This window comes from Bos indicus, chromosome 6, assembly GCF_029378745.1.
Source record: "Bos indicus isolate NIAB-ARS_2022 breed Sahiwal x Tharparkar chromosome 6, NIAB-ARS_B.indTharparkar_mat_pri_1.0, whole genome shotgun sequence".
Lineage (NCBI taxonomy): Eukaryota > Metazoa > Chordata > Mammalia > Artiodactyla > Bovidae > Bos > Bos indicus.
This window is the reverse complement of record NC_091765.1, coordinates 13,054,585-13,073,976: the sequence shown is the minus strand read 5'-3', so window position 1 is coordinate 13,073,976 and position 19,392 is coordinate 13,054,585. Positions and strand designations below refer to the sequence as shown.

General features: G+C 41.4%; 1 protein-coding gene across 18 annotated transcripts in view; it reads left to right on the top strand.

Annotated features, from left to right (window-relative positions):
• ANK2 (ankyrin 2) overlaps positions 1 to 19,392 on the top strand; it is a 286,106-nt gene that overhangs the window by 250,742 nt on the left and 15,972 nt on the right. For 10 of the 18 annotated variants that reach the window (XM_070790813.1, XM_070790816.1, XM_070790808.1 and 7 more), the window contains 5 exons: positions 937 to 969; positions 2,872 to 2,893; positions 13,600 to 13,674; positions 16,151 to 16,282; positions 17,652 to 17,795. In XM_070790813.1, the coding sequence (XP_070646914.1) occupies positions 937 to 969; positions 2,872 to 2,893; positions 13,600 to 13,674; positions 16,151 to 16,282; positions 17,652 to 17,795 (406 nt within the window). Of the gene's footprint in view, positions 1 to 936; positions 970 to 2,871; positions 2,894 to 5,813; positions 12,060 to 13,599; positions 13,675 to 16,150; positions 16,283 to 17,651; positions 17,796 to 19,392 lie in introns of all 18 variants that reach the window. The other 8 variants (XM_070790805.1, XM_070790806.1, XM_070790804.1 and 5 more) reach the window with 2 other exon arrangements.

Here is a 19,392-nt window from a genome sequence, read left to right as displayed (position 1 = left end):
AACTAAAACAAAAAGAAAACATTGACAAACATGGTAGAGTTTAGATATATTTTAGAACAGGGTAGCTCTTTATTACAAGAGAACTCCTAAGTATTGCCTGTGTATTGAAAATATCTTCACTGCATGTTCATTTGTGGCTTTTAACATGTTTAATCAATACCTGTAATGGCTGAGATATTCAGTTCAGTCAGTTCAGTTGCTTAGTTGTGTCCGACTCAGCAACTCCATGGACTGCAGCACAGCAGGCTTCCCTGTTCTTCACCAGCTCCCGGCGTTTGCTCAAACTCATGTCCATTGAGTCGGTGATGCCATCCAACCATCTCATCCTCTGTCGTCCCCTTCTCCCGCCTTCAGTCTTTCCCAGAGTGAGGGTCTTTTCCAGTGAGCCAGTTCTTTGCATCAGGTGGCCAAAGTATTGGAGTTTCAGCTTCAGCATCAGTCCTTCCAATGAATATTCAGGACTGATTTCCTTTAGGATGGACTGGTTGAATCTTCTTGCTGTCCAAGGGAGTCTCAAGAGTCTTCTCCAATACCACAGTTCAAAAGCATCAAGATATTATGCTGAGATATTATCATCACCATTTCTGTAGACATATGCCATCCAATCCATGAAATGTCACACTTTGTGGCTGCTGGTAACCTATATCTGAAATGAGTACATTTATAATATTAGTTCTTTTGTCTGATAGATTAGTATATTTATAATTTTGGTTCTTTTGTCTTTTGAATCTACAGATGTTTGCATTTAAATCAATCTTCTTTAATTTTTGTGCTTGTCTTCTGTAAACTGTTAGTAAGAAAAAATATGCAAATGCTAACTGTATGCTTGCCTGCTGATGTTTGCTGTCAGGGTATTTAGTTTTGTCTTCTCTTCTAAATGCTCTCTACTCTTCCTGCTCTCTTTCTCCATCTTGCATGGCGTCTTGGGGTGGCCAGGAATCAGAGTCAGATCAAGAACAGGAGGAAGAGGTAATTATATGGTGTTGTCACTTGTTAATGGCTGTGTCATTGCTGTAACCACTGATAAGAGCACATGATTAACAGAGAAGGGTTATACAGTTGTTTTTAGTAATTGAAGGGTCACAATTTTACTTAACCTCTCTGAGCCTGTTTTCTCATGTTATGGACTGATTTCATAGGACACTAAAACTTCCCTATAAATTATTACCTGTCTGTGCAATAATACAGATTTCTCTACCAATTACTGAAAATCAAACCACAATCTCAGTGGTTCTCAAAGGTTGGTCAGGAGATGCCGGGAGGATAAAACTGTTTCCTTAGTCCTGAGTCATCATTTGCCTTTTAGCGCCCATATCCTCACAAGCTACACAGAAGTATTCCAGAGGCCACATTGCATATGATGACATTATCACCCTGACACTATGGAACGTGGGCTTGTTTACACTTGGGTTCTTGTGTTTTCTCAGCTATCATTTGTAATACAGACACATATTTATATATGTTAAACATAAGCAAAAGTTCTTCACACTCCCCAGTGTTTTTTTAGGAGTATAAAGGGCGTCTTAAGAACAAAAGTTTGAGAACCACTGAAATCAAAAGGAGCATACAGTTCATCCATCTTACTATATTAATATTATAATGCAGAACTCTACTAATAATGAGCACTTCTTATAAGGTAGACACTTTATTAAGTATTCCACATACCCCATCAACAGTGATCTCACAGTCATGCTAAAAGATGTATGTTGTCATACCATAGGTGCTATATGACAGATGAAAAAAATGAGTCTTAGAGAGATTACCTTGAATAAATAGCCATTTGAATTATACCTGCTTTGATAGTCAAAGAAAGTATGTTTTTTTCCTAATAAAGATCTGAAAATGCCTAAGCATTACAGAAATGAAAGAAATTATTGAAAAAGTTCTTATACTTAATTAACATATTGCTTCATATCTCTAAGACAGACAAATGGAATTGTTATTTGTTTCACATAAATGTTTTCAAATACACCATTTTATTTTTTAATGTTGTTATGATGGATTTGAAATACAAAACCATGAAGAAAAAGATAATAAATACCCTTGTGCTCACCAGCTTAAAATGTAAGGCCTTTATCAGTTCAGAGACTACCCGTCAGTTCCCTTCTCTATTCATACCAGCCGTGGAGCAGGATGAGAGGGGTGATTATAGCCTCGTTGTGCTACCGTGTATGACCAGATGACAGTAAACTTACAAGACTGAAGCCATGCCTGCCCCCAAGTGTGCAGTCACTCTTTGCCTCACGTATTCAGTTTCCCTTCTGTAGCTGACGACTTGATCCCCAGGCTGGTCAAATGATACCTACATACTTTGTTGAAAGAGCAACACAGTTATGAAACCAGCTTTGCTATTATATCCAAATGAATTTTTCTGTTAGGCTTACGATTTTCTATTGAATATTTTCAGGAACTATTCAGTGCAAGAGATCTAGTTTGTGTTATTTTGGGGATTTGGAATTCTGTCTTGTAACTAATAATGGAACAGTTTCTATAGAACATATCACTCGGGCATGTTCTTTGCTTTTTCTCAACTAAATTGACGCTGTTTTATACCTACTTCACTTTTTTTTTTCCTGGCCCTTTTCCCTAATATCTATTTCTAATATCAAACACCTCTAGGTCATATCTTCCAAAGAAACATGTTGGAAAGGACTTTCTACCTATAGTGTCTAGAAAGCAGATTTGTTCTTTCCAAAGTTAGGATAAGAATCAAAGACACTCTTGGGGAAGAACCGTAGCAAATTACTCTGACCTTCCTATAACTTATGGTGTCTCCCATGTTTATAATTATGATAGAGTTTATTGTGTACATCGGGGATATGGGACACAACACTATTTGTAACCATTCAATTTATGTATCTTTTCTTTCAGATCGATATGACATCAGAAAAAAGTAAGATTTCAAATAAAACTGAGTTTGTGTGAAAGCTGGCTACAATAAAGAAAAGCATGAATTAAGATGCAAGCTAGTTGCCATTACTAACCATTATAATATTTATATTTTTATATTATCCTTATTAATCATTAATATATTTTTAGAGAAGCAGCTTGGCCAGTTAAATTATGAATATATCTAATTTGTGAGCAAATTATCAGTAAAATGCAATGATTATTCATCTAAGCATTCACTTTCTTTTGGATCCCTGTTAACCCTGCTTTTGCTGTTATGCTTGTTTAGAAACTCACCCTACTGTTTTGTCCATTTGTTAGCATAACATTGTCATCTCATTTTTTTTAAGCTCTGATGTGACAGTATCACTTTTTACATCAAGCGACCCTGACATCAGTAGAGAGCTCATTACTTATGTAGGCCACATCTGCAAAAGTGATACTGTCTTAATAGTTCTCAGCTAAAGCTAACGCTCCCCTCACACCACCCCCCCACCCCTTGCACCTCTTACTGTGGTGAAGTGTAACTGACTTCTCTAGGGCTGAGGTCTGATGGACTTTTGTAAAAGTGTTCTGAAAAAATTAAGAACCAGGAAAAGCAAAAATGAAAACCTCCTGGATGAAATTACTAATCATAACAGTATGTCGTAATGTCATAATAGGGCTAATTTTAAATAATGATGCAAAGCCTAAGCATAATATAGTACAGAAAGAACTGATTTTTATAGACATTGAGAGAGCTATCTTAGAGCTCATTTTAGGTTTGTAACATTCAGTTAAATTTTCAGTTTGTTGGCTTGTTTCTGGTTACTAGGTTCTTGTGTGGAAGAAATTGAGTTTTTCAGGATTCTTTCCTACTCTTATGTCCCAAATGCTTTAGAAAAAAATCTGATTTTTAATGTTTATTCATCTTAAGATTTATTTTGATTCACTGTATTTCAGAGTGCTATTCCCAAAAGGAGAAAACTTAGAAGTATGTTTAATATGGTCTTTAGGCCCAATGCAGTAATCTTTGGACTTTCCCCCCCTTTCTTGAAGTCCTAGCACAATGTAATTTACTGCTAAGTTTTTGAAATACTTTTAATTAAGAGTCTCCTTACCCTCTTAAATATGAGGGTTAAGATCATGATGTAAGATACAAGCTAGTTGCCATTATTAACCACCATTACTAACCACTATAAATCTTTGTTTAGGACTAGCATATTTAAAATTCTGGATATTTTCATTGTTTTATATCTGAACAAATCTGTATTAATATAAGTTAAATATATCTTTATATATGCATTTCACAGAGTATATCTCAACAAATATTGATTCTCTCAAGAGAAGGCGCTTATGTTTATAAAAACTTTTACATTATTATTGCTTTCATTAATTCCTTTTTATAAAGAGATTTTATTATTCCACTTTTTTCTTTGGTACTAATATGTTTATTTAAATGACCCTTTATTCCTTGGATATAAGCTTATAGGAATTAAAAATTCATCCATCTGGCTCAATCATTTAAAAAAAAAAGGTTACTATATTGATATAGTGCCATTAATCCTCCTGAATGAATCAAGGTATCGTGACTGTTTAAAAATTTTCAAATATAGGCTTACATTTGGCCTCCCTTTGTGGGGGGGCTACATTGTACAGCATGTGGGATCTTAGTTCCCCAACCAGGGATCAAATGCTTATCCCCTGTAGTGGAAGCTCTTAACCACTGAACTGCCAGGGAAGTCCCATGTTTGGCTTTCTTTTAGTGTAAAAACAATCATAAAATAATCTTCATCCAGGTATGAAGTAATCTCCAAAGAAGAGCTCTGTTGAAAGGGCTTTTTGAACTACGGTCTTTTCATGAGTAAATTCTAAACGAGTTTGAGTTGTCCTCCTTGCTTTAATGGATGCAGGCACCCACTACCCACGCCTCACGCATACTGCGTTGAGCATCTTGTGTATGGGCTTTTAGGGAAATAACTATGCTTCACCACAGTCGTTTTCCACATGTGTTCTAATTTCTCACCATCTTCCCGCCCGTGCATCTCGGCAAGGCTGCCTCTCCACCAGTTTTAGTCCACCTTTGCTTTGCATGGAAATAACTTGGCTTACATAAACTGTGCGTGTGTCCCGTGTGACTGTCTCTGATTTGGGTTGCCATGCATCACATTTTAACTTTGGACTCACATATAAGTTTAATCACAATCGTTTTTGTTGTTTTTCTTTCCTTTCCTTTCTTTCCCTCCTTGGTCTGTCCATTACGTGTCTAAGCAAGGAGGTTGCTCCAAGGAAAGGACCATGCCTCTCAGCACAAGACTGTTTGTTTCACTGTTAGGTGTGAATTTCCCTTAGATGAAATGCCGGTTTGCAGCTGATTCAGATATATTTTATATAGTCATTGTATATTGGCAGAACTAAACATGCTGCGTTCCAGATTTTTCTATGATTAAATAACGTATATACCTCATTAGGAAGTATTCTGAGTTTGCTACTACTGGCTTTCTCCTAGAGGAAATCAACTATCTGCGATTTCTAATGCTTTTTTCCTTTTTTTCCCATATTCATTTTTTTTCGACATTGATCTGTAACATCTGAACAATCTTGAGATATCTCTGTGTAATTTCACTGCGTTCGTTCTTTGTTTTGTGATTTTGTGTGTGTGTGTCTTGATTATTTGTTAAAGCTTTGTTATATGTGTGGATGTGCTACAAGTGAGAAAATTAAGCAAGTTATTTCCTGCTCATTTTTCCTTTTCAGTTTTTTTTCCGTTAGCCTTGCTTTGCTTTTGTATCCTGAGACCTTGTGGATCCACCATTCCCAGCCCATTTTGTTGTCCCTCCCGCCACGACAGGAAAAGACACTGTGTCGTTTCAGTCCTGATTACATTTGCCAATATCTTTTTTGATTTCCATTTTACTTTCGATGTTTTTCCATTCACATCAAAGATGATGAGACAGAATCTACAGAAACATCTGTCCTGAAAAGTCACCTGGTTAATGAAGTTCCTGTCCTGGCAAGTCCGGACTTGCTCTCTGAAGTTTCTGAGATGAAACAAGATTTGATCAAAATGACCGCCATCTTGACCACAGATGGATCTGATAGGGCAGGTTCCATCAAAGTGAAGGAGCTGGTGAAGGCTGCAGAGGAAGAGCCAGGGGAGCCTTTTGAAATTGTTGAAAGAGTTAAAGAGGACTTAGAGAAGGTGAACGAAATCCTGAGAAGCGGAACCTGCACAGGAGATGAAGGCAGTGTGCCGAGGTCTCAGCCAGAGAGAGAGTTAGTGGAGGAGGAGTGGGTCATTGTCAGTGAGGAGGAGATAGAGGAGGCTAAGCAAAAAGCATCTTTAGAGATCGCCGAATACCCATGTGTAGAAGTTAGACTAGATAAAGAGACCAAAGTAGAAGTAGAGAAAGACTCAACGGGGCTAGTGAACTACCTTACTGAGGATCTGAATTCCTATGTGCCTCCTCACGAAGAGCAGCCCCAGAAGGAGCAAGGTATGGTAGGGGAGAAGCCTGAGGCTCAGGGTCCCAGCAGGCGCTCAGAAAGCGAAGGCAAAGATGCACCCTCAGAGGAGACACAGAGTACACAGAAACAGCCCAAACCAAGCCTGGGGATCAAGAAGCCGGTGAGAAGGAAATTAAAGGAGAAACAAAAGCAGAAGGAGGACAGTCCACAAGCTAGTGCAGAAAAAACAGAACTTAAAAAAGGGAGTTCAGAAGAGTCATTAGATGAAGACACAGGTTCAGCCCCCGAGCCTCTTCCTGCTGTAAAAGCTACGTCACCTTTGATAGAGGAAACGCCCATTGGTTCCATAAAGGACAAGGTGAAGGCCCTTCAGAAACGAGTGGAAGATGAACAGAAGGGTCGAAGCAAGTTGCCTGTCAGAGTCAAAGGCAAAGAGGATGTGCCAAAAAAGGTAACACAAAGGACACATTTGACTGCATCGCCCTCTCTGAAGTCAGAGAGGCATGCGCCAGCGTCCGCCTCCTCTAGAACAGAAAGACACACTTCTCTTTCCTCCTCTGCCAAAACAGAAAGGCACCCTCCGGTATCACCATCGAGTAAGAACGAGAAACACTCGCCTGTGTCACCCTCCGCGAAAGCTGAAAAGCAGTCCCCTGTGTCATCCTCAAGCAAAACTGAGAAACACTCACCCGTTTCACCCTCGACCAAAACGGAAAGACACTCCCCTATGTCCTCTTCTACAAAAACAGAAAGACACCCTCCTGTTTCGCCTTCAGGTAAGACAGATAAACGTCCCCCTGGATCTCCCTCTGGGAGATCCGAGAAACATCCGCCGGTATCTCCTGGCAGAACAGAGAAACGCTTGCCGGTGTCACCCGCTGGAAGGATGGAAAAGCATTCTCCTGTCTCAAGCTCCGGGAAAACTGAGAAGCACCTGCCCGTGTCACCTTCTGGGAAAACAGACAAACAACCACCTGTCTCCCCCACCTCAAAAACAGAAAGAATCGAGGAGACCATGTCTGTTCGGGAGCTGATGAAAGCTTTCCAGTCAGGTCAGGACCCATCGAAACACAAGACTGGACTTTTTGAGCACAAATCTGCAAAACCAAAACAGCCACAAGAAAAGGGTAGAGGTCGGCTAGAAAAAGAAAAGGGGCCGATAGTAACCCCAAGAGAAGCGCAGAAAACGGAGAGTCAGACAATCAAACGAGGCCAGAGGTTCCTGGTCACGGGATTCTCAGAACCCAGAAGAGCAGTCCGTGCTTCCTCCACAGGGTTTAAGAGAGAAGATGGGGCTGGAGAAAAGGAGAAATCTCTCAACCACAAAACACCCGAACCTGTTCAGCCAGTGCCTGAAGAAGAAAGCCATAAAGATAGCGAAGTCCCCAAAGAAAAGCTGGCTGACGACCAGGGAGACATGGATCTCCAGATCAGCCCAGACCGGAAAACCTCCACTGACTTTTCTGACGTCATTAAGCAAGAACTGGAAGACAATGACAAATACCAGCAGTTCCGTATGACTGAGGAGCCTGAGAAGGCACAGCTTCACTTAGACCAAGTGCTCACTAGTCCTTTCAACACGACATTTCCACTAGATTACATGAAAGATGAGTTCCTCCCAGCCCTGTCTTTGCAGAGTGGCGCTTTACATGGCAGTTCTGAGAGCCTGAAGCCCGAAGGGGTGGCAGATTCTCCGTGTGGCAGCCTGATGGAAGGGACCCCTCAGATTAGTTCAGAGGAAAGCTATAAACATGAGGGCCTAGCCGAGACCCCCGAGACAAGCCCAGAGAGCCTTTCCTTCTCGCCAAAGAAAAGTGAGGAGCAGATTGGGGAAACACATGAAACTACCAAGTTAGAAACAGCACCAGAAAGTCATTCCGAAAAAGGACATCCCTCAACCAAAGATGTTGCTGATGGTTCTGAAGGGCAAGGCGCTGCAGTCACCGAGGCAGTAGAGTCCTCTGCTGAGCATCAGCTGACAGAGGCCACCCCAGACCCTTCCAAAGACATATGCCCCCCACAGGAAGGTGACAGCCTTGGTGGTCAAAGTGTATCATTAGCAAAAGAAACATCCGAAGGACTGACTGAGGAAGTGACCTGTGACGAAGGTCCACGTGCACACATTAGTCCATCCCACGAAACACAAACTGATACCGAAGCTCAGGAATCCACAGCCACCAAGCCCTCAGGGGAGGCAGAGGCCTCACCGTTGTCCGAGGCTGCTGTAAAGGCAGGTTCAGGGACTGAATCAAAGCCCCAGGCAGCCATTAGAAGTCCGCAAGGGTTAGAACTCGCACTCCCTAGCCGCGAGAGTGAGGTTTTCAGCCCTGGGGCTGATGAATCCTTCGCTGTGAGCCACAAAGACTCCCTGGAGGCCAGCCCTGTGCTGGAAGATAACTCTTCGCACAAAACTCCCGATTCTCTGGAACCAAGTCCTCTGAAGGAATCCCCTTGCCGTGACTCTCTTGAAAGCAGCCCCGTTGAACCAAAGATGAAGGCTGGAATTCTCCCAAGTCACTTTCCTCTTCCCTCAGCTGTTGCCAAGACCGAGCTCTTCACGGAAGTGGCCTCTGTGCGGTCCCGGCTGCTCCGAGACCCCGACGGCAGTGCCGAGGATGACAGCCTCGAGCAGACGTCACTCATGGAGAGCTCGGGGAAGAGTCCCCTTTCCCCAGACACCCCCAGCTCCGAAGAAGTTAGCTACGAGGTCACGCCCAAAACCACAGACACACCAAAACCAGCTGTGATTCCTGAATGTGCGGAGGAGGACGACTCAGAAAATGGGGAGAAAAAGAGGTTCACACCGGAAGAGGAAATGTTTAAAATGGTAACCAAAGTCAAAACGTTTGATGAACTTGAACAAGAAGCAAAGCAGAAAAGGGACTACAAAAGAGAACCCAAGCAGGAAGAATCTTCTTCATCCTCTGATGCAGATGTCGACTGTTCAGCAGACACGGATGAACCAAAACACACAGAGAGTGTCGAGGATGAAAGTGACGCTCCTGTGGTAGTAACAACAGAGGGCAGGGAGGCTTCTTCCTCCTCAGAAAGTGAACCTGAGTTGACACAGCTGAAGAAAGGTGCTGACTCAGGTCTCTTGGCAGAGCCAGTTATTCGAGTGCAGCCTCCTTCCCCACTTCCATCCAGCATAGACTCAAATTCCAGTCCTGAAGAAATACAATTCCAGCCTATCGTTTCCAAGCAGTACACTTTTAAGATGAATGAAGATGCTCAGGAAGATTCAGATAAATCAGAAGAAGAAAAAGATTATAAATCTCGCTTACCCGAAGACAGTCATGCTCTTCCCACTGATGGACCAGAGATGTCTTATGATGATCTGAATGGAGATACTTATCAATCAAAACTTTGTGATGGCCTTGAGTATGAGATTGGGAGTCCTAGCGACTCAGCTGCTCCTGTCTCTTCAGGTCTCCGCAGTTCCCCTGGTGACGATGTCAGTGAGCAGCTAGTTATCCATAAGGAATCACTAGCCCTCCAAGACACTGGTGAGAACGACCTAGAAGAGCTTGATGTTCCTGAAGTCGAATCTTCACAAGCAGATCCCCCCAGTGAAGGCTCTCCATCTTTCTCCTCTTTACCTCTTTGTCCAGCATCTGAAGCAAAAGAATTAGATGAAGACATGGTCTCTACAGCTTCTGCTACAGAAATGGAGGTCACAAAACCTGACCAAGCTTTTGAGAGCTTACCAGAGGACTGTTCCATTCAAGATTCACTCATTACTACTCAAACTGATAGATCATCCTTGGATGTTCCAGTGTCAGACCCAACAGAGACTGAGGAAATCTATGATCCTCAAATCATAAGCCCTTATGAAAATGTTCCTTCTCAATCTTTTTTCTCTGGTGAAGAAAGCAAAACCCAAACAGATACAAGGCACACAAGTTTTCATTCTTCTGAAGAGTATTCTGTTACCATCACATCCTCTGTTGAAGATGTAGTAGAGACAAGCTCCTCTGATAAAACTGTTTCAAGTAAAGAAGCTAATTTTGAGGAGCAGGTCTTGGAAGTAGAATCCAAACAAGAGAGTACCTTGCAGGAAATACAGTCAGATGGAGCCTCCTCATCTTTGGAGCCACCTGTACCAAAAACATCAACAGTTGTCAGTGAACAAATAAGCAAAGTCATCATCACAAAAACTGATGTGGATTCTGATTCCTGGAGTGAAATCCGTGAGGATGACGAAGCCTTTGAGGCTCGAGTGAAAGAGGAAGAACAGAAGATATTTGGTTTGATGGTAGACAGACAGTCACAGGGTACCACCCCTGACACCACTCCTGCTAGGACCCCAACTGAAGAGGGGACCCCAACCAGTGAGCAAAATCCATTTCTCTTTCAGGAAGGAAAATTGTTTGAGATGACCCGAAGTGGTGCCATTGATATGACCAAAAGGTCCTATGCCGATGAAAGCTTTCACTTTTTCCAAATTGGGCAAGAATCCAGGGAAGAGACCGTCTCACAAGACATGAAAGAAGGAGGTACAGGTGCTGAGGCCCCACAGGTGGAGACATCAGCTGAGTCATTAACACTCTTAGAATCAAAAGAAACAGTGGATGATGAAGCAGAGTTACTCCCAGATGACCTGAGTGAGGAGGTAGAAGAAATACACACTTCAGATACCCCACTTAGCTCCCAAATAGACATTTCAGCCTCCACAGAAACATCCATGAAAGAGGCTACTTCTACAGGGCTTGAGGACCTACCCACCAGGCAAATGGGTGATTCTCTTCCTCCATCCAGCGAGAAGCAGACCACTTGCCCTGACTTCCCTGAACAAGTTGTACAAGTTCAGTTAGATTTTTCCACAGTCACTAGGTCTGTATATTCAGATCGGGGTGATGATTCTCCCGATTCCTCCCCAGAGGAACAGAAATCAGTCATTGAAATCCCTACTGCAACCATGGAGAATGTGCCTTCTACTGAGAGCAAATCCAAAATCCCTGTAAGGACTATCCCCACTTCAACCTCAATACCTCCATCGGTGGAATATGAGAGTTCCCTTTCTGAAGATTTTCTGCCCAGCCTGGATGAGGAAAGTAAAGAAGATGAAGCAAAACCAAAGTCTAAAATCCCCGTGAAAGCACCTGCCCAAAGAGTGGAGCAGCAGCCTTCACATCTAGACTCACCTCTAAAGAAGACAGGTCGTCCCCAGGGACAGGACTTGACAAGCAGCGCACCAGATGATAGAAGCAAATCTGAATCTGATGCCAGTTTGGACGTGAAGACCAAATGTCCAGTAGAAACTAGAAGTTACACTGAGGCAGAAATAGAAAGCACAGGTGAGGAAGAGGAGCTTGAGTTAGAATCAGAGGAAGGGGCCACAAGACCAAAGATATTTGCATCCCGATTGCCAGTAAAGAGCAAAAGCACCGCATCTTCCTGCAGGGGGCCCACAAGCCCCACAAAAGACAATAAGGAGCATTTCTTTGATCTTTACAGGAACTCCATAGAATTCTTTGAGGAGATTAGTGATGAAGCTTCCAAGTTAGTGGATAGACTTACACAGTCAGAAAGGGAGCAAGATTTAGTTTCAGATGATGAAAGTAGTAGTGCCCTGGAAGTTTCAGTAATTGAAAATCTGCCACCTGTTGAGACCGAGAACTCAATTCCTGAGGACCTCTTTGACACAAGGCCCATTTGGGATGAGTCCATTGAGACTCTGATCGAACGCATCCCTGATGAAAATGGCCATGACCATGCTGAAGGTATTTGCCAGCCACTGGGATTCCCTGTGCTACGCATGTCATAAATTTGATATAGTTTTATTTTTTGTATGTCTGTTTTAGTTGGTGATTTGTGTCTCATTTCCTTTAAGCTTTCTGTAGTGGTTACTATGTTTGTGTAAGCCCTTTGTGTTTTGTGGCTTTCTCTGTATACTCTTGTCCGTGGAAACAATCTCAAGATTGAGTAATGAGAATGCTTATGGAAAACATAAACATGATCGGCAGGCAACCAGGATCTTGCCTTTCCTCTAGCCGCTGCACGTGAGGCCATGCAAGCTTTGAGTTTTGTTGTTCTGACTTTCCAGGCTTTAGCCTCAAATTAAGCACATGGATTTATTTGGTTTCATTTTGTATTATGAGGATTCATTGCTTTCTCTTCTTTTGTGTACTTTGAAATAATTAGTACTTCGCAATTTTGTGATTAGAAAGCCGTTTGCACAAGAAGATTTCACATATCATGAAATTCTAATTGTTGTGGATTTGTTTTTATTTAGAAAGGTTGGATTTCAGATACCAATGGTAAATACTTTAAGCAATCATAAGGTAAAAGCATGCTTTTCATTTATGCGACAGATGAATAGAGAATGGACTCTGAATAGATGCAGCAGACAACGAAAACTCAAACTTTGCATGATTTAAGTTGACTGTGAGGGGATGATGACCCTTTGAATTATGAAAAAAGGAAACCATAGATGGCTTTGAGAAGAAGCCTCTGGTCTTCCAATATCTCTACAATAAAGACTATTATTCTTAAATTTGGATTATAAAAAATGTCATGATACCATGACCTAAAATGCTGCCCATCGATTAATGGAAGTTAAAAATAAAAGGCAAAATTGTAGTCTGTGGGAGCATTATCTGAGTTTACTTAGTGGTAAGCAGACAGAAACTTTGCCCAAAAGGCATATATACATACTAATATAACATACACATACAACTATGTACATTTTATTCTTCCTTCTTCCAAGGTCACCAGGACCAAGACAAACGTTGTTTCTGGCCATACGGAAAAAACCGGGATGGTCCGATCAACCGGTGATCTAGGTCTCTTGAATCTTGGATGTGATTTTTTGCTATGTGACTCAGAAGTGATCTTATACTGCCACAGGCAATAATAGGAGGTCCTAACCAATTACTCCACTTCTCCATCCCATTTAAGATTTTTCTGCTGTTTGATGAGCAAGATGATTATCTTAGGGTGGGCAGTATCCTCTCAGACAATTTAAGAGGAAAGTCGTAAGATTACTAGAAATCAGTAACTTATGCAATTATGTCCAATGGCTAGTCTTGATTAAAGAGATATGGAAGCAGATGGTTTCCATGATTTTTATTAAATGTATCCCCCCCATTCCATTCCAGAAATCAGGCAAACACACAATTTAATATGATTTAAAATGTTATAGTTAACTTGTGCTGTAATCAAATATTTGGACAATTGACTGTCTTTCTTTGGATGATCAGTACTGTGGTCCCTCTCCTGTCATGGACAACTTTTGGCCATTCTGTTTTTGACCTTCTATAGATCAACAGGATGAGCAGGAACGGATTGAGGAAAGGCTGGCATATATTGCTGATCACCTTGGCTTCAGCTGGACAGGTAAAATGCATATGACCCATTTCTTCAACAAAACCTGCTTGATTTGAATGACATAGTTTGCATCAGCCAAGTGTCATTGACAAAGTAAAAGGTCTTTTTTTTTTTCCCCTTGAGGAAGACCACATGGAACAGTGAAAAGAATGATAAACTGTGAACTCAAAAATCTGGGGTCTGCATTAACTCACTTTGTGAACCAGGGCAAGCCTTTTATTGTCTCTGGAATTTTGAATAATAGAACTTTAGGTTGAGAACAAAACAACTCCCACCACCCTCCTTTGGATATCTAAATTTTGGAGAGATTACTGTGTTTCAAAACCATTGTTAGATGCAGTTGTCATAGAATTTAATTTTAAATTCAACCAGAATTTAATTTGAAATTCAATTTGAATTTCTTGTTTTAGATACCTTGTTTCAGATATTTTCATTGTAAACAGTATTAAACGTAACTTCAAATGAAAGTTAAAATACATATGAATGAGATGTTCACTAATTTTCTGAGAAATAGGCATGTTTCAGTTTAGAAATTATATGTTAAATAATTTTTCTGATGTGAAGTGAATTCTAAAATCAATGTGGTTTATTTACAAATAAGCATTTAAAAGGTATACCCTGTTATCTTTCCTATGATATAACATACTAAAGCAAGATTTTTTGCTTTTTCCTGGTTTTTTTTTTGGTCTGACTTTTATGTCATTTGTGACTACTTAACTGAAACAGTATAAGGGCTTCCCTGGTGGCTCAGACAGTAAAGAATCCGCCTGCATTGTGGGAGACCTGAATTCGATCCCTAGGTTGGGAAGATACCCTGCAGAAGGGAATGGCTACCCACTCCAGTATTCTGGCCTGGAGAATTCCATGGGCAGAGGAACCTGGAAGACTACGTAATTGAAACATTATAAAGTTAATATTAAGCTCCTTTAAGTTTCTTAAAGATTGGGTATGAAGTCATAATACTCTTAACAAAGATAATTGATAATGTAGAATAAATGACTGAAATAGCTTAAAGTAATTTAATAATACTGATCATATTTATTTAATTGAGGAATTTAGAGGAAGGGAGGATCTCAAAATATCCCTAGTTGACTTATTAAATAGCTAGCATTCCGAATTATTTACTTTGCTTTTTAAGTATGTATGTATATGTATGTTAAATGCAGTATCTGTTATAGTTGGTGAAAATTCAAACCTTAAAATCATATGGAATGGTATAAAATGTAAATAGGTCCCTCACACTACCTACATCTTATCTTCGAGCTCCATTCCTCAAGGGTAACTGCTAACACTTTCTCATGTATTCAGACAAAATCTGCAGTGCTCACATCTCTGCCTATTATTTAAAAAATAAGCTGAGTAATTAACAGTATTTCTCATAAATAATCCATCAGCATAGAAATATCTATGTAATTCTTTTAAATAAATAGTTAATTCCACTGTATAGGAGGCCATTCCATCAGTGGCCTTTGTTGATGGATGCCTAGGCTGTTTCTTGTTAGTGGCAGTAAGTATCTTTGTGCACTGGTAGATTTGTGGCTATGTCTGTAGGGCATGGGCTTCTCTGGTGGCTCAGAGGTAAAGAATCCACCTGCTAATGCAGGAGATGCAAGAAGTGTGGGTTTGATCCCTGGCTCGGGAAGATCCTCTGGAAAAGAAGTGGCAACCCACTCCAGTATTCTACCTGGAGAATTCCATGGACAGAGGAGCCTGGCGGGCTACAGTCCATGGAGTCGCATAGAGTCAGACACAACTGAGCACGCACGCACTGTACGGCATACCCCTAAAAGGAAAATTGCTGGGTAAAGGATATGTATATTTTTAATTTAGAAAGATATTAGCAAATTACCCTCTAAAGAGGACACCTCATTTATACACACACACCCCTCAATACATTAGCATCCATGTAGAATGTTAGTGGTATAGACTTTAAATAAGAACTTTGTGGCTTCTTCCCTAGGTCAGTTAATGCTTCCCAGACCTTTTATTCATATGACATAATGTTGTAGAAAAGAGTTTATCCAACCACCGTAATACAGCTGTAACCAACATTTATCCAAGTACTCAGAAACAGGATTTATAGTATTTGAAAATTACCTAATTATGATTAAAAGTGAGACATGGTCTCTTCTACTGTTTTCACTCATTTATTTTCCATTATCTTGATTAAGAATATAAGCCAGTATTAATGGTCTCTTCTAATTTTGGAATTAAATGAGTGGGCCTGAATTTACATGTTTTATAATCATTGTTTCAAACTTACTTTTTCCACTATGACAGTGATCAACTCCAAACCCAGTTGTAAGGAAAATATCTGGGGTTAGTGCTAGAAGAACAAAGGCGTATGAGAGTCTTTTCTAATAGGAAAACATAAAGGAACTCTGTTACAGCAGTACAAAGAACTCATCATTTGCAAGATCACAAGACGAGGTGTTGAGACTCAAACTTTGAAGTTAATGTGTTTACAAAGTATTTTCTCTTCTAGAGTTGGCAAGAGAACTGGACTTCACTGAAGAGCAAATTCATCAAATTCGAATTGAGAACCCTAACTCCCTGCAGGATCAGAGTCATGCGCTGTTGAAGTACTGGCTAGAAAGGGACGGGAGACATGCTACAGGTGGGTGGGGAGCTCTAACTAAAAGGCAGTAGGGTGGAGGTGGAAATAAGCCTTATTTAGTGCCTTTTATGTCAGGTGCCCCCAATCTGAAGTGCGGCTATAAGCAAATGAGAAGAAGCGATAACATTTCTCAAATAACCACGTTGCATGAAACTTCTTGTACTGTGTTTCTGTGAACAGCATTAAGTAGTGAAAAGTGATCCTAGCCCTGGTTGCTAACAGGAATGTTATTAAGATCCTTAAATTTTCTAAATATTGACAGCAGACACTTGCTTTACTAATCATTGTTTTATTGATGGTATATTACATTCAGTTCCTGCTTCCTTTACTCCTAAATAACTAAAATAGGGGGAAAATGTCAAGTGGATATTCTGACCACATCAAATAAAATGGGAAGTAGCCATAACTGCTTCTTATCCTTCAGCTAGTCTAAATTTGCTATTTCCTTTAATATCTCTTTGAAGACCTTACCTAGAGACTTGCAGCCCACATTTATCTTTCCTTCTCTTACCATTTTTCTCGACAGGATTGCCAGAAAATAAAAATAAAAATAGAGAGTACCCAGTTAAATTTAAATTTCAGGTAGTCGGAGAAGGCAATGGTGACCCATTCCACTACTCCTGCCTAGAAAATCCCATGGACAGAGGAGCCTGGTAGGCTGCAGTCCATGGCGTCGCTGAGTTGGACACGACTTCACTTTCACTTTCACTTTTCACTTTCATGCATTGGAGAAGGAAATGGCACCCCACTCCAGTGTTCTTGCCTGGAAAATGCCATGGATGGAGGAGCCTGGTAGGCTGCAGTCCATGGTGTCGCTGAGTCGGACACAACTGAGCGACTTCACTTTCACTTTTCACTTTCATGTACTAGAGAAGGAAATGGCAACCCACTCCAGTGTTCTTGCCTGGAGAATCCCAGGGACGGGGGAGCCTGGTGGGCTGCCGTCTATGGGGTCACGCAGAGTTGGACACGACTGAAGCAACTCAGCAGCAGCAGCAGCAGCAGCAGTCAACAAATACTTTTTCTAGTATGAATATATCCCACGCAATATGTGGGATATACTTTTACTAGAAAATCGCTTTTTATCAAAGGATCACATGTGACAGGACCTTCTCCACGCCGTCTGGTAGCTCTGCTTTTAGGGCTTATTACCATGCCGTGTCACCCGTTTTGTGTGTTTGTCTTGTTTGTTTGCTTACAAAGATCCTTAGTTGGGCTTTGGCTGTTTTTGGTACAGATAACAAAATTTTAGTAAATTTTTTCCTATACTTAAAATGTATCAACAAAAAAATTCACTAAGACAACTAAAGGAAAGGGTTTAAAAGACTAGCCCTCTGATGTAATCAATGTTTTTTCTCTAATATCCCAGATACCAGTCTCGTTGAATGTCTCACCAAGATCAACCGAATGGATATCGTGCATCTCATGGAGACCAGCACAGAAGCTCTCCAGGAGCGCATCGGTCATAGCTATGCAGAGATTGAGCAGACCATTACACTGGATCATAGTGAAGGTCAGATAGCTTGTGTGTGTATGAGTGCCTGTTGTGTATGAGTGCCTGTTGTGTATGGTTAATTCAGGCAGTGAGACCCACCATCTTCCTTTTTCAGAGGGTTGCCTATGGTCTTTGGTCATACATTCTTCCCCTCACTACCCTGAGACTTCCTTGCCCATTTTAGGTACCTGAATACTGCTCATAGTTTGATATTTCATCACTGTCTCGGTCGTTGTGGGCTGCTCCAACAGAAAACCATGATCTCCAACAGAAAACCAGGGTAGCTTAAACAACAGAAATTTATTTCTCTTGGTTCTGAAAACCAGGGAAGTTTTCAGGAAGTTCAAGGTCTGGGTGATAGCATAATCAGGGTCTGGTGAGGGCCCTCTTCAGGGTGGTTCATGGCTGTCTTCTTGCTCTGTCCTCACATCAAGGACAGCCAGCTCTCTAACCTCTTCTTATAAGGGCACTCACTAATCATATTCATGAGGGCTCTCCCCTCATGACCTAATTCCCTCCTAGGGATACATTGTCCAAATACCATCACAATGGGACTAGGGTTTCAGCATATGAATATGAATGGGACCTGGACAGAGGAGCCTGGTAGGCTGCAGTCCATGGGGTCGCTAGAAGTCAGACATGACTGAGCGACTTCACTTTCACTTTTCACTTTCATGCATTGGAGAAGGAAATGGCAACCCACTCCAGTGTTCTTGCCTGGAGAATCCCAGGGACAGGGGAGCCTGGTGGGCTGCCATCTCTGGGGTCGCACAGAGTTGGACACGACTGAAGCGACTTAGCAGCAGCAGCAGCATTCCCAGGTGGCTCAGTGGGTAAAGAATCTGCCTGCAATGCAGAAGACACAGGCAGATGCGAGTTTGATTCCCAGGTCAGGAAGATCCCCTGGAGAAGGGCATGGCAACTGACGCTAGTATTCTTGCCTGGAGAATCCCATGACCAGAGAGTCGGGTGGACTTCAGTTCATGAGGTCACACAGTTGGACATGAGTGAAGTGACTCAGCATGCACACGAATAGTGCATAGCAACCATCAGCATGGGTGATACCCAGTGCCCTTTCTTCAGCTCCTTGGTGGCACTGCTGATGCTTGTGTCTTTTACTCTACCTTAGTAACCCGTTTCTATGCCTGCAACCCAAACTGAGTCATCAGTGACTGTACTACTTCCAAGTCCTGACTTGAGGGATTACACTTGCATCCTCCTTTGCTTCTACACAGTCATCCTTCAAACCCATTGGACCTCCAGCCATTGTTCCTACCTCATTTTTTATATTAAAATTTCCCTAATTTACCCTCATTCATTTCCATTCTCACTGACTCTTTCTCCTTCTATCTGTCTCATCAGTATTTTTGCACTTTCTCTTCTTCTTTCAAGCCTCCAATATTTCTCTTCTTTTCATTTTTTCCAACCTGATCATAATTGACATTCCTTAGAAAAAAAGAATAACTATAAGCAAATGTCCATATCCATTCACCACAAAATCTCCCAACATAAGTGCATCTCAGTGCTTATACTCGACCTTCCCTGCTGTATGAAATGGCCTTGCTTTGCTAAAACCATCATCTCGCCTTTCGTACTGGATTTCATCCCCTTTACC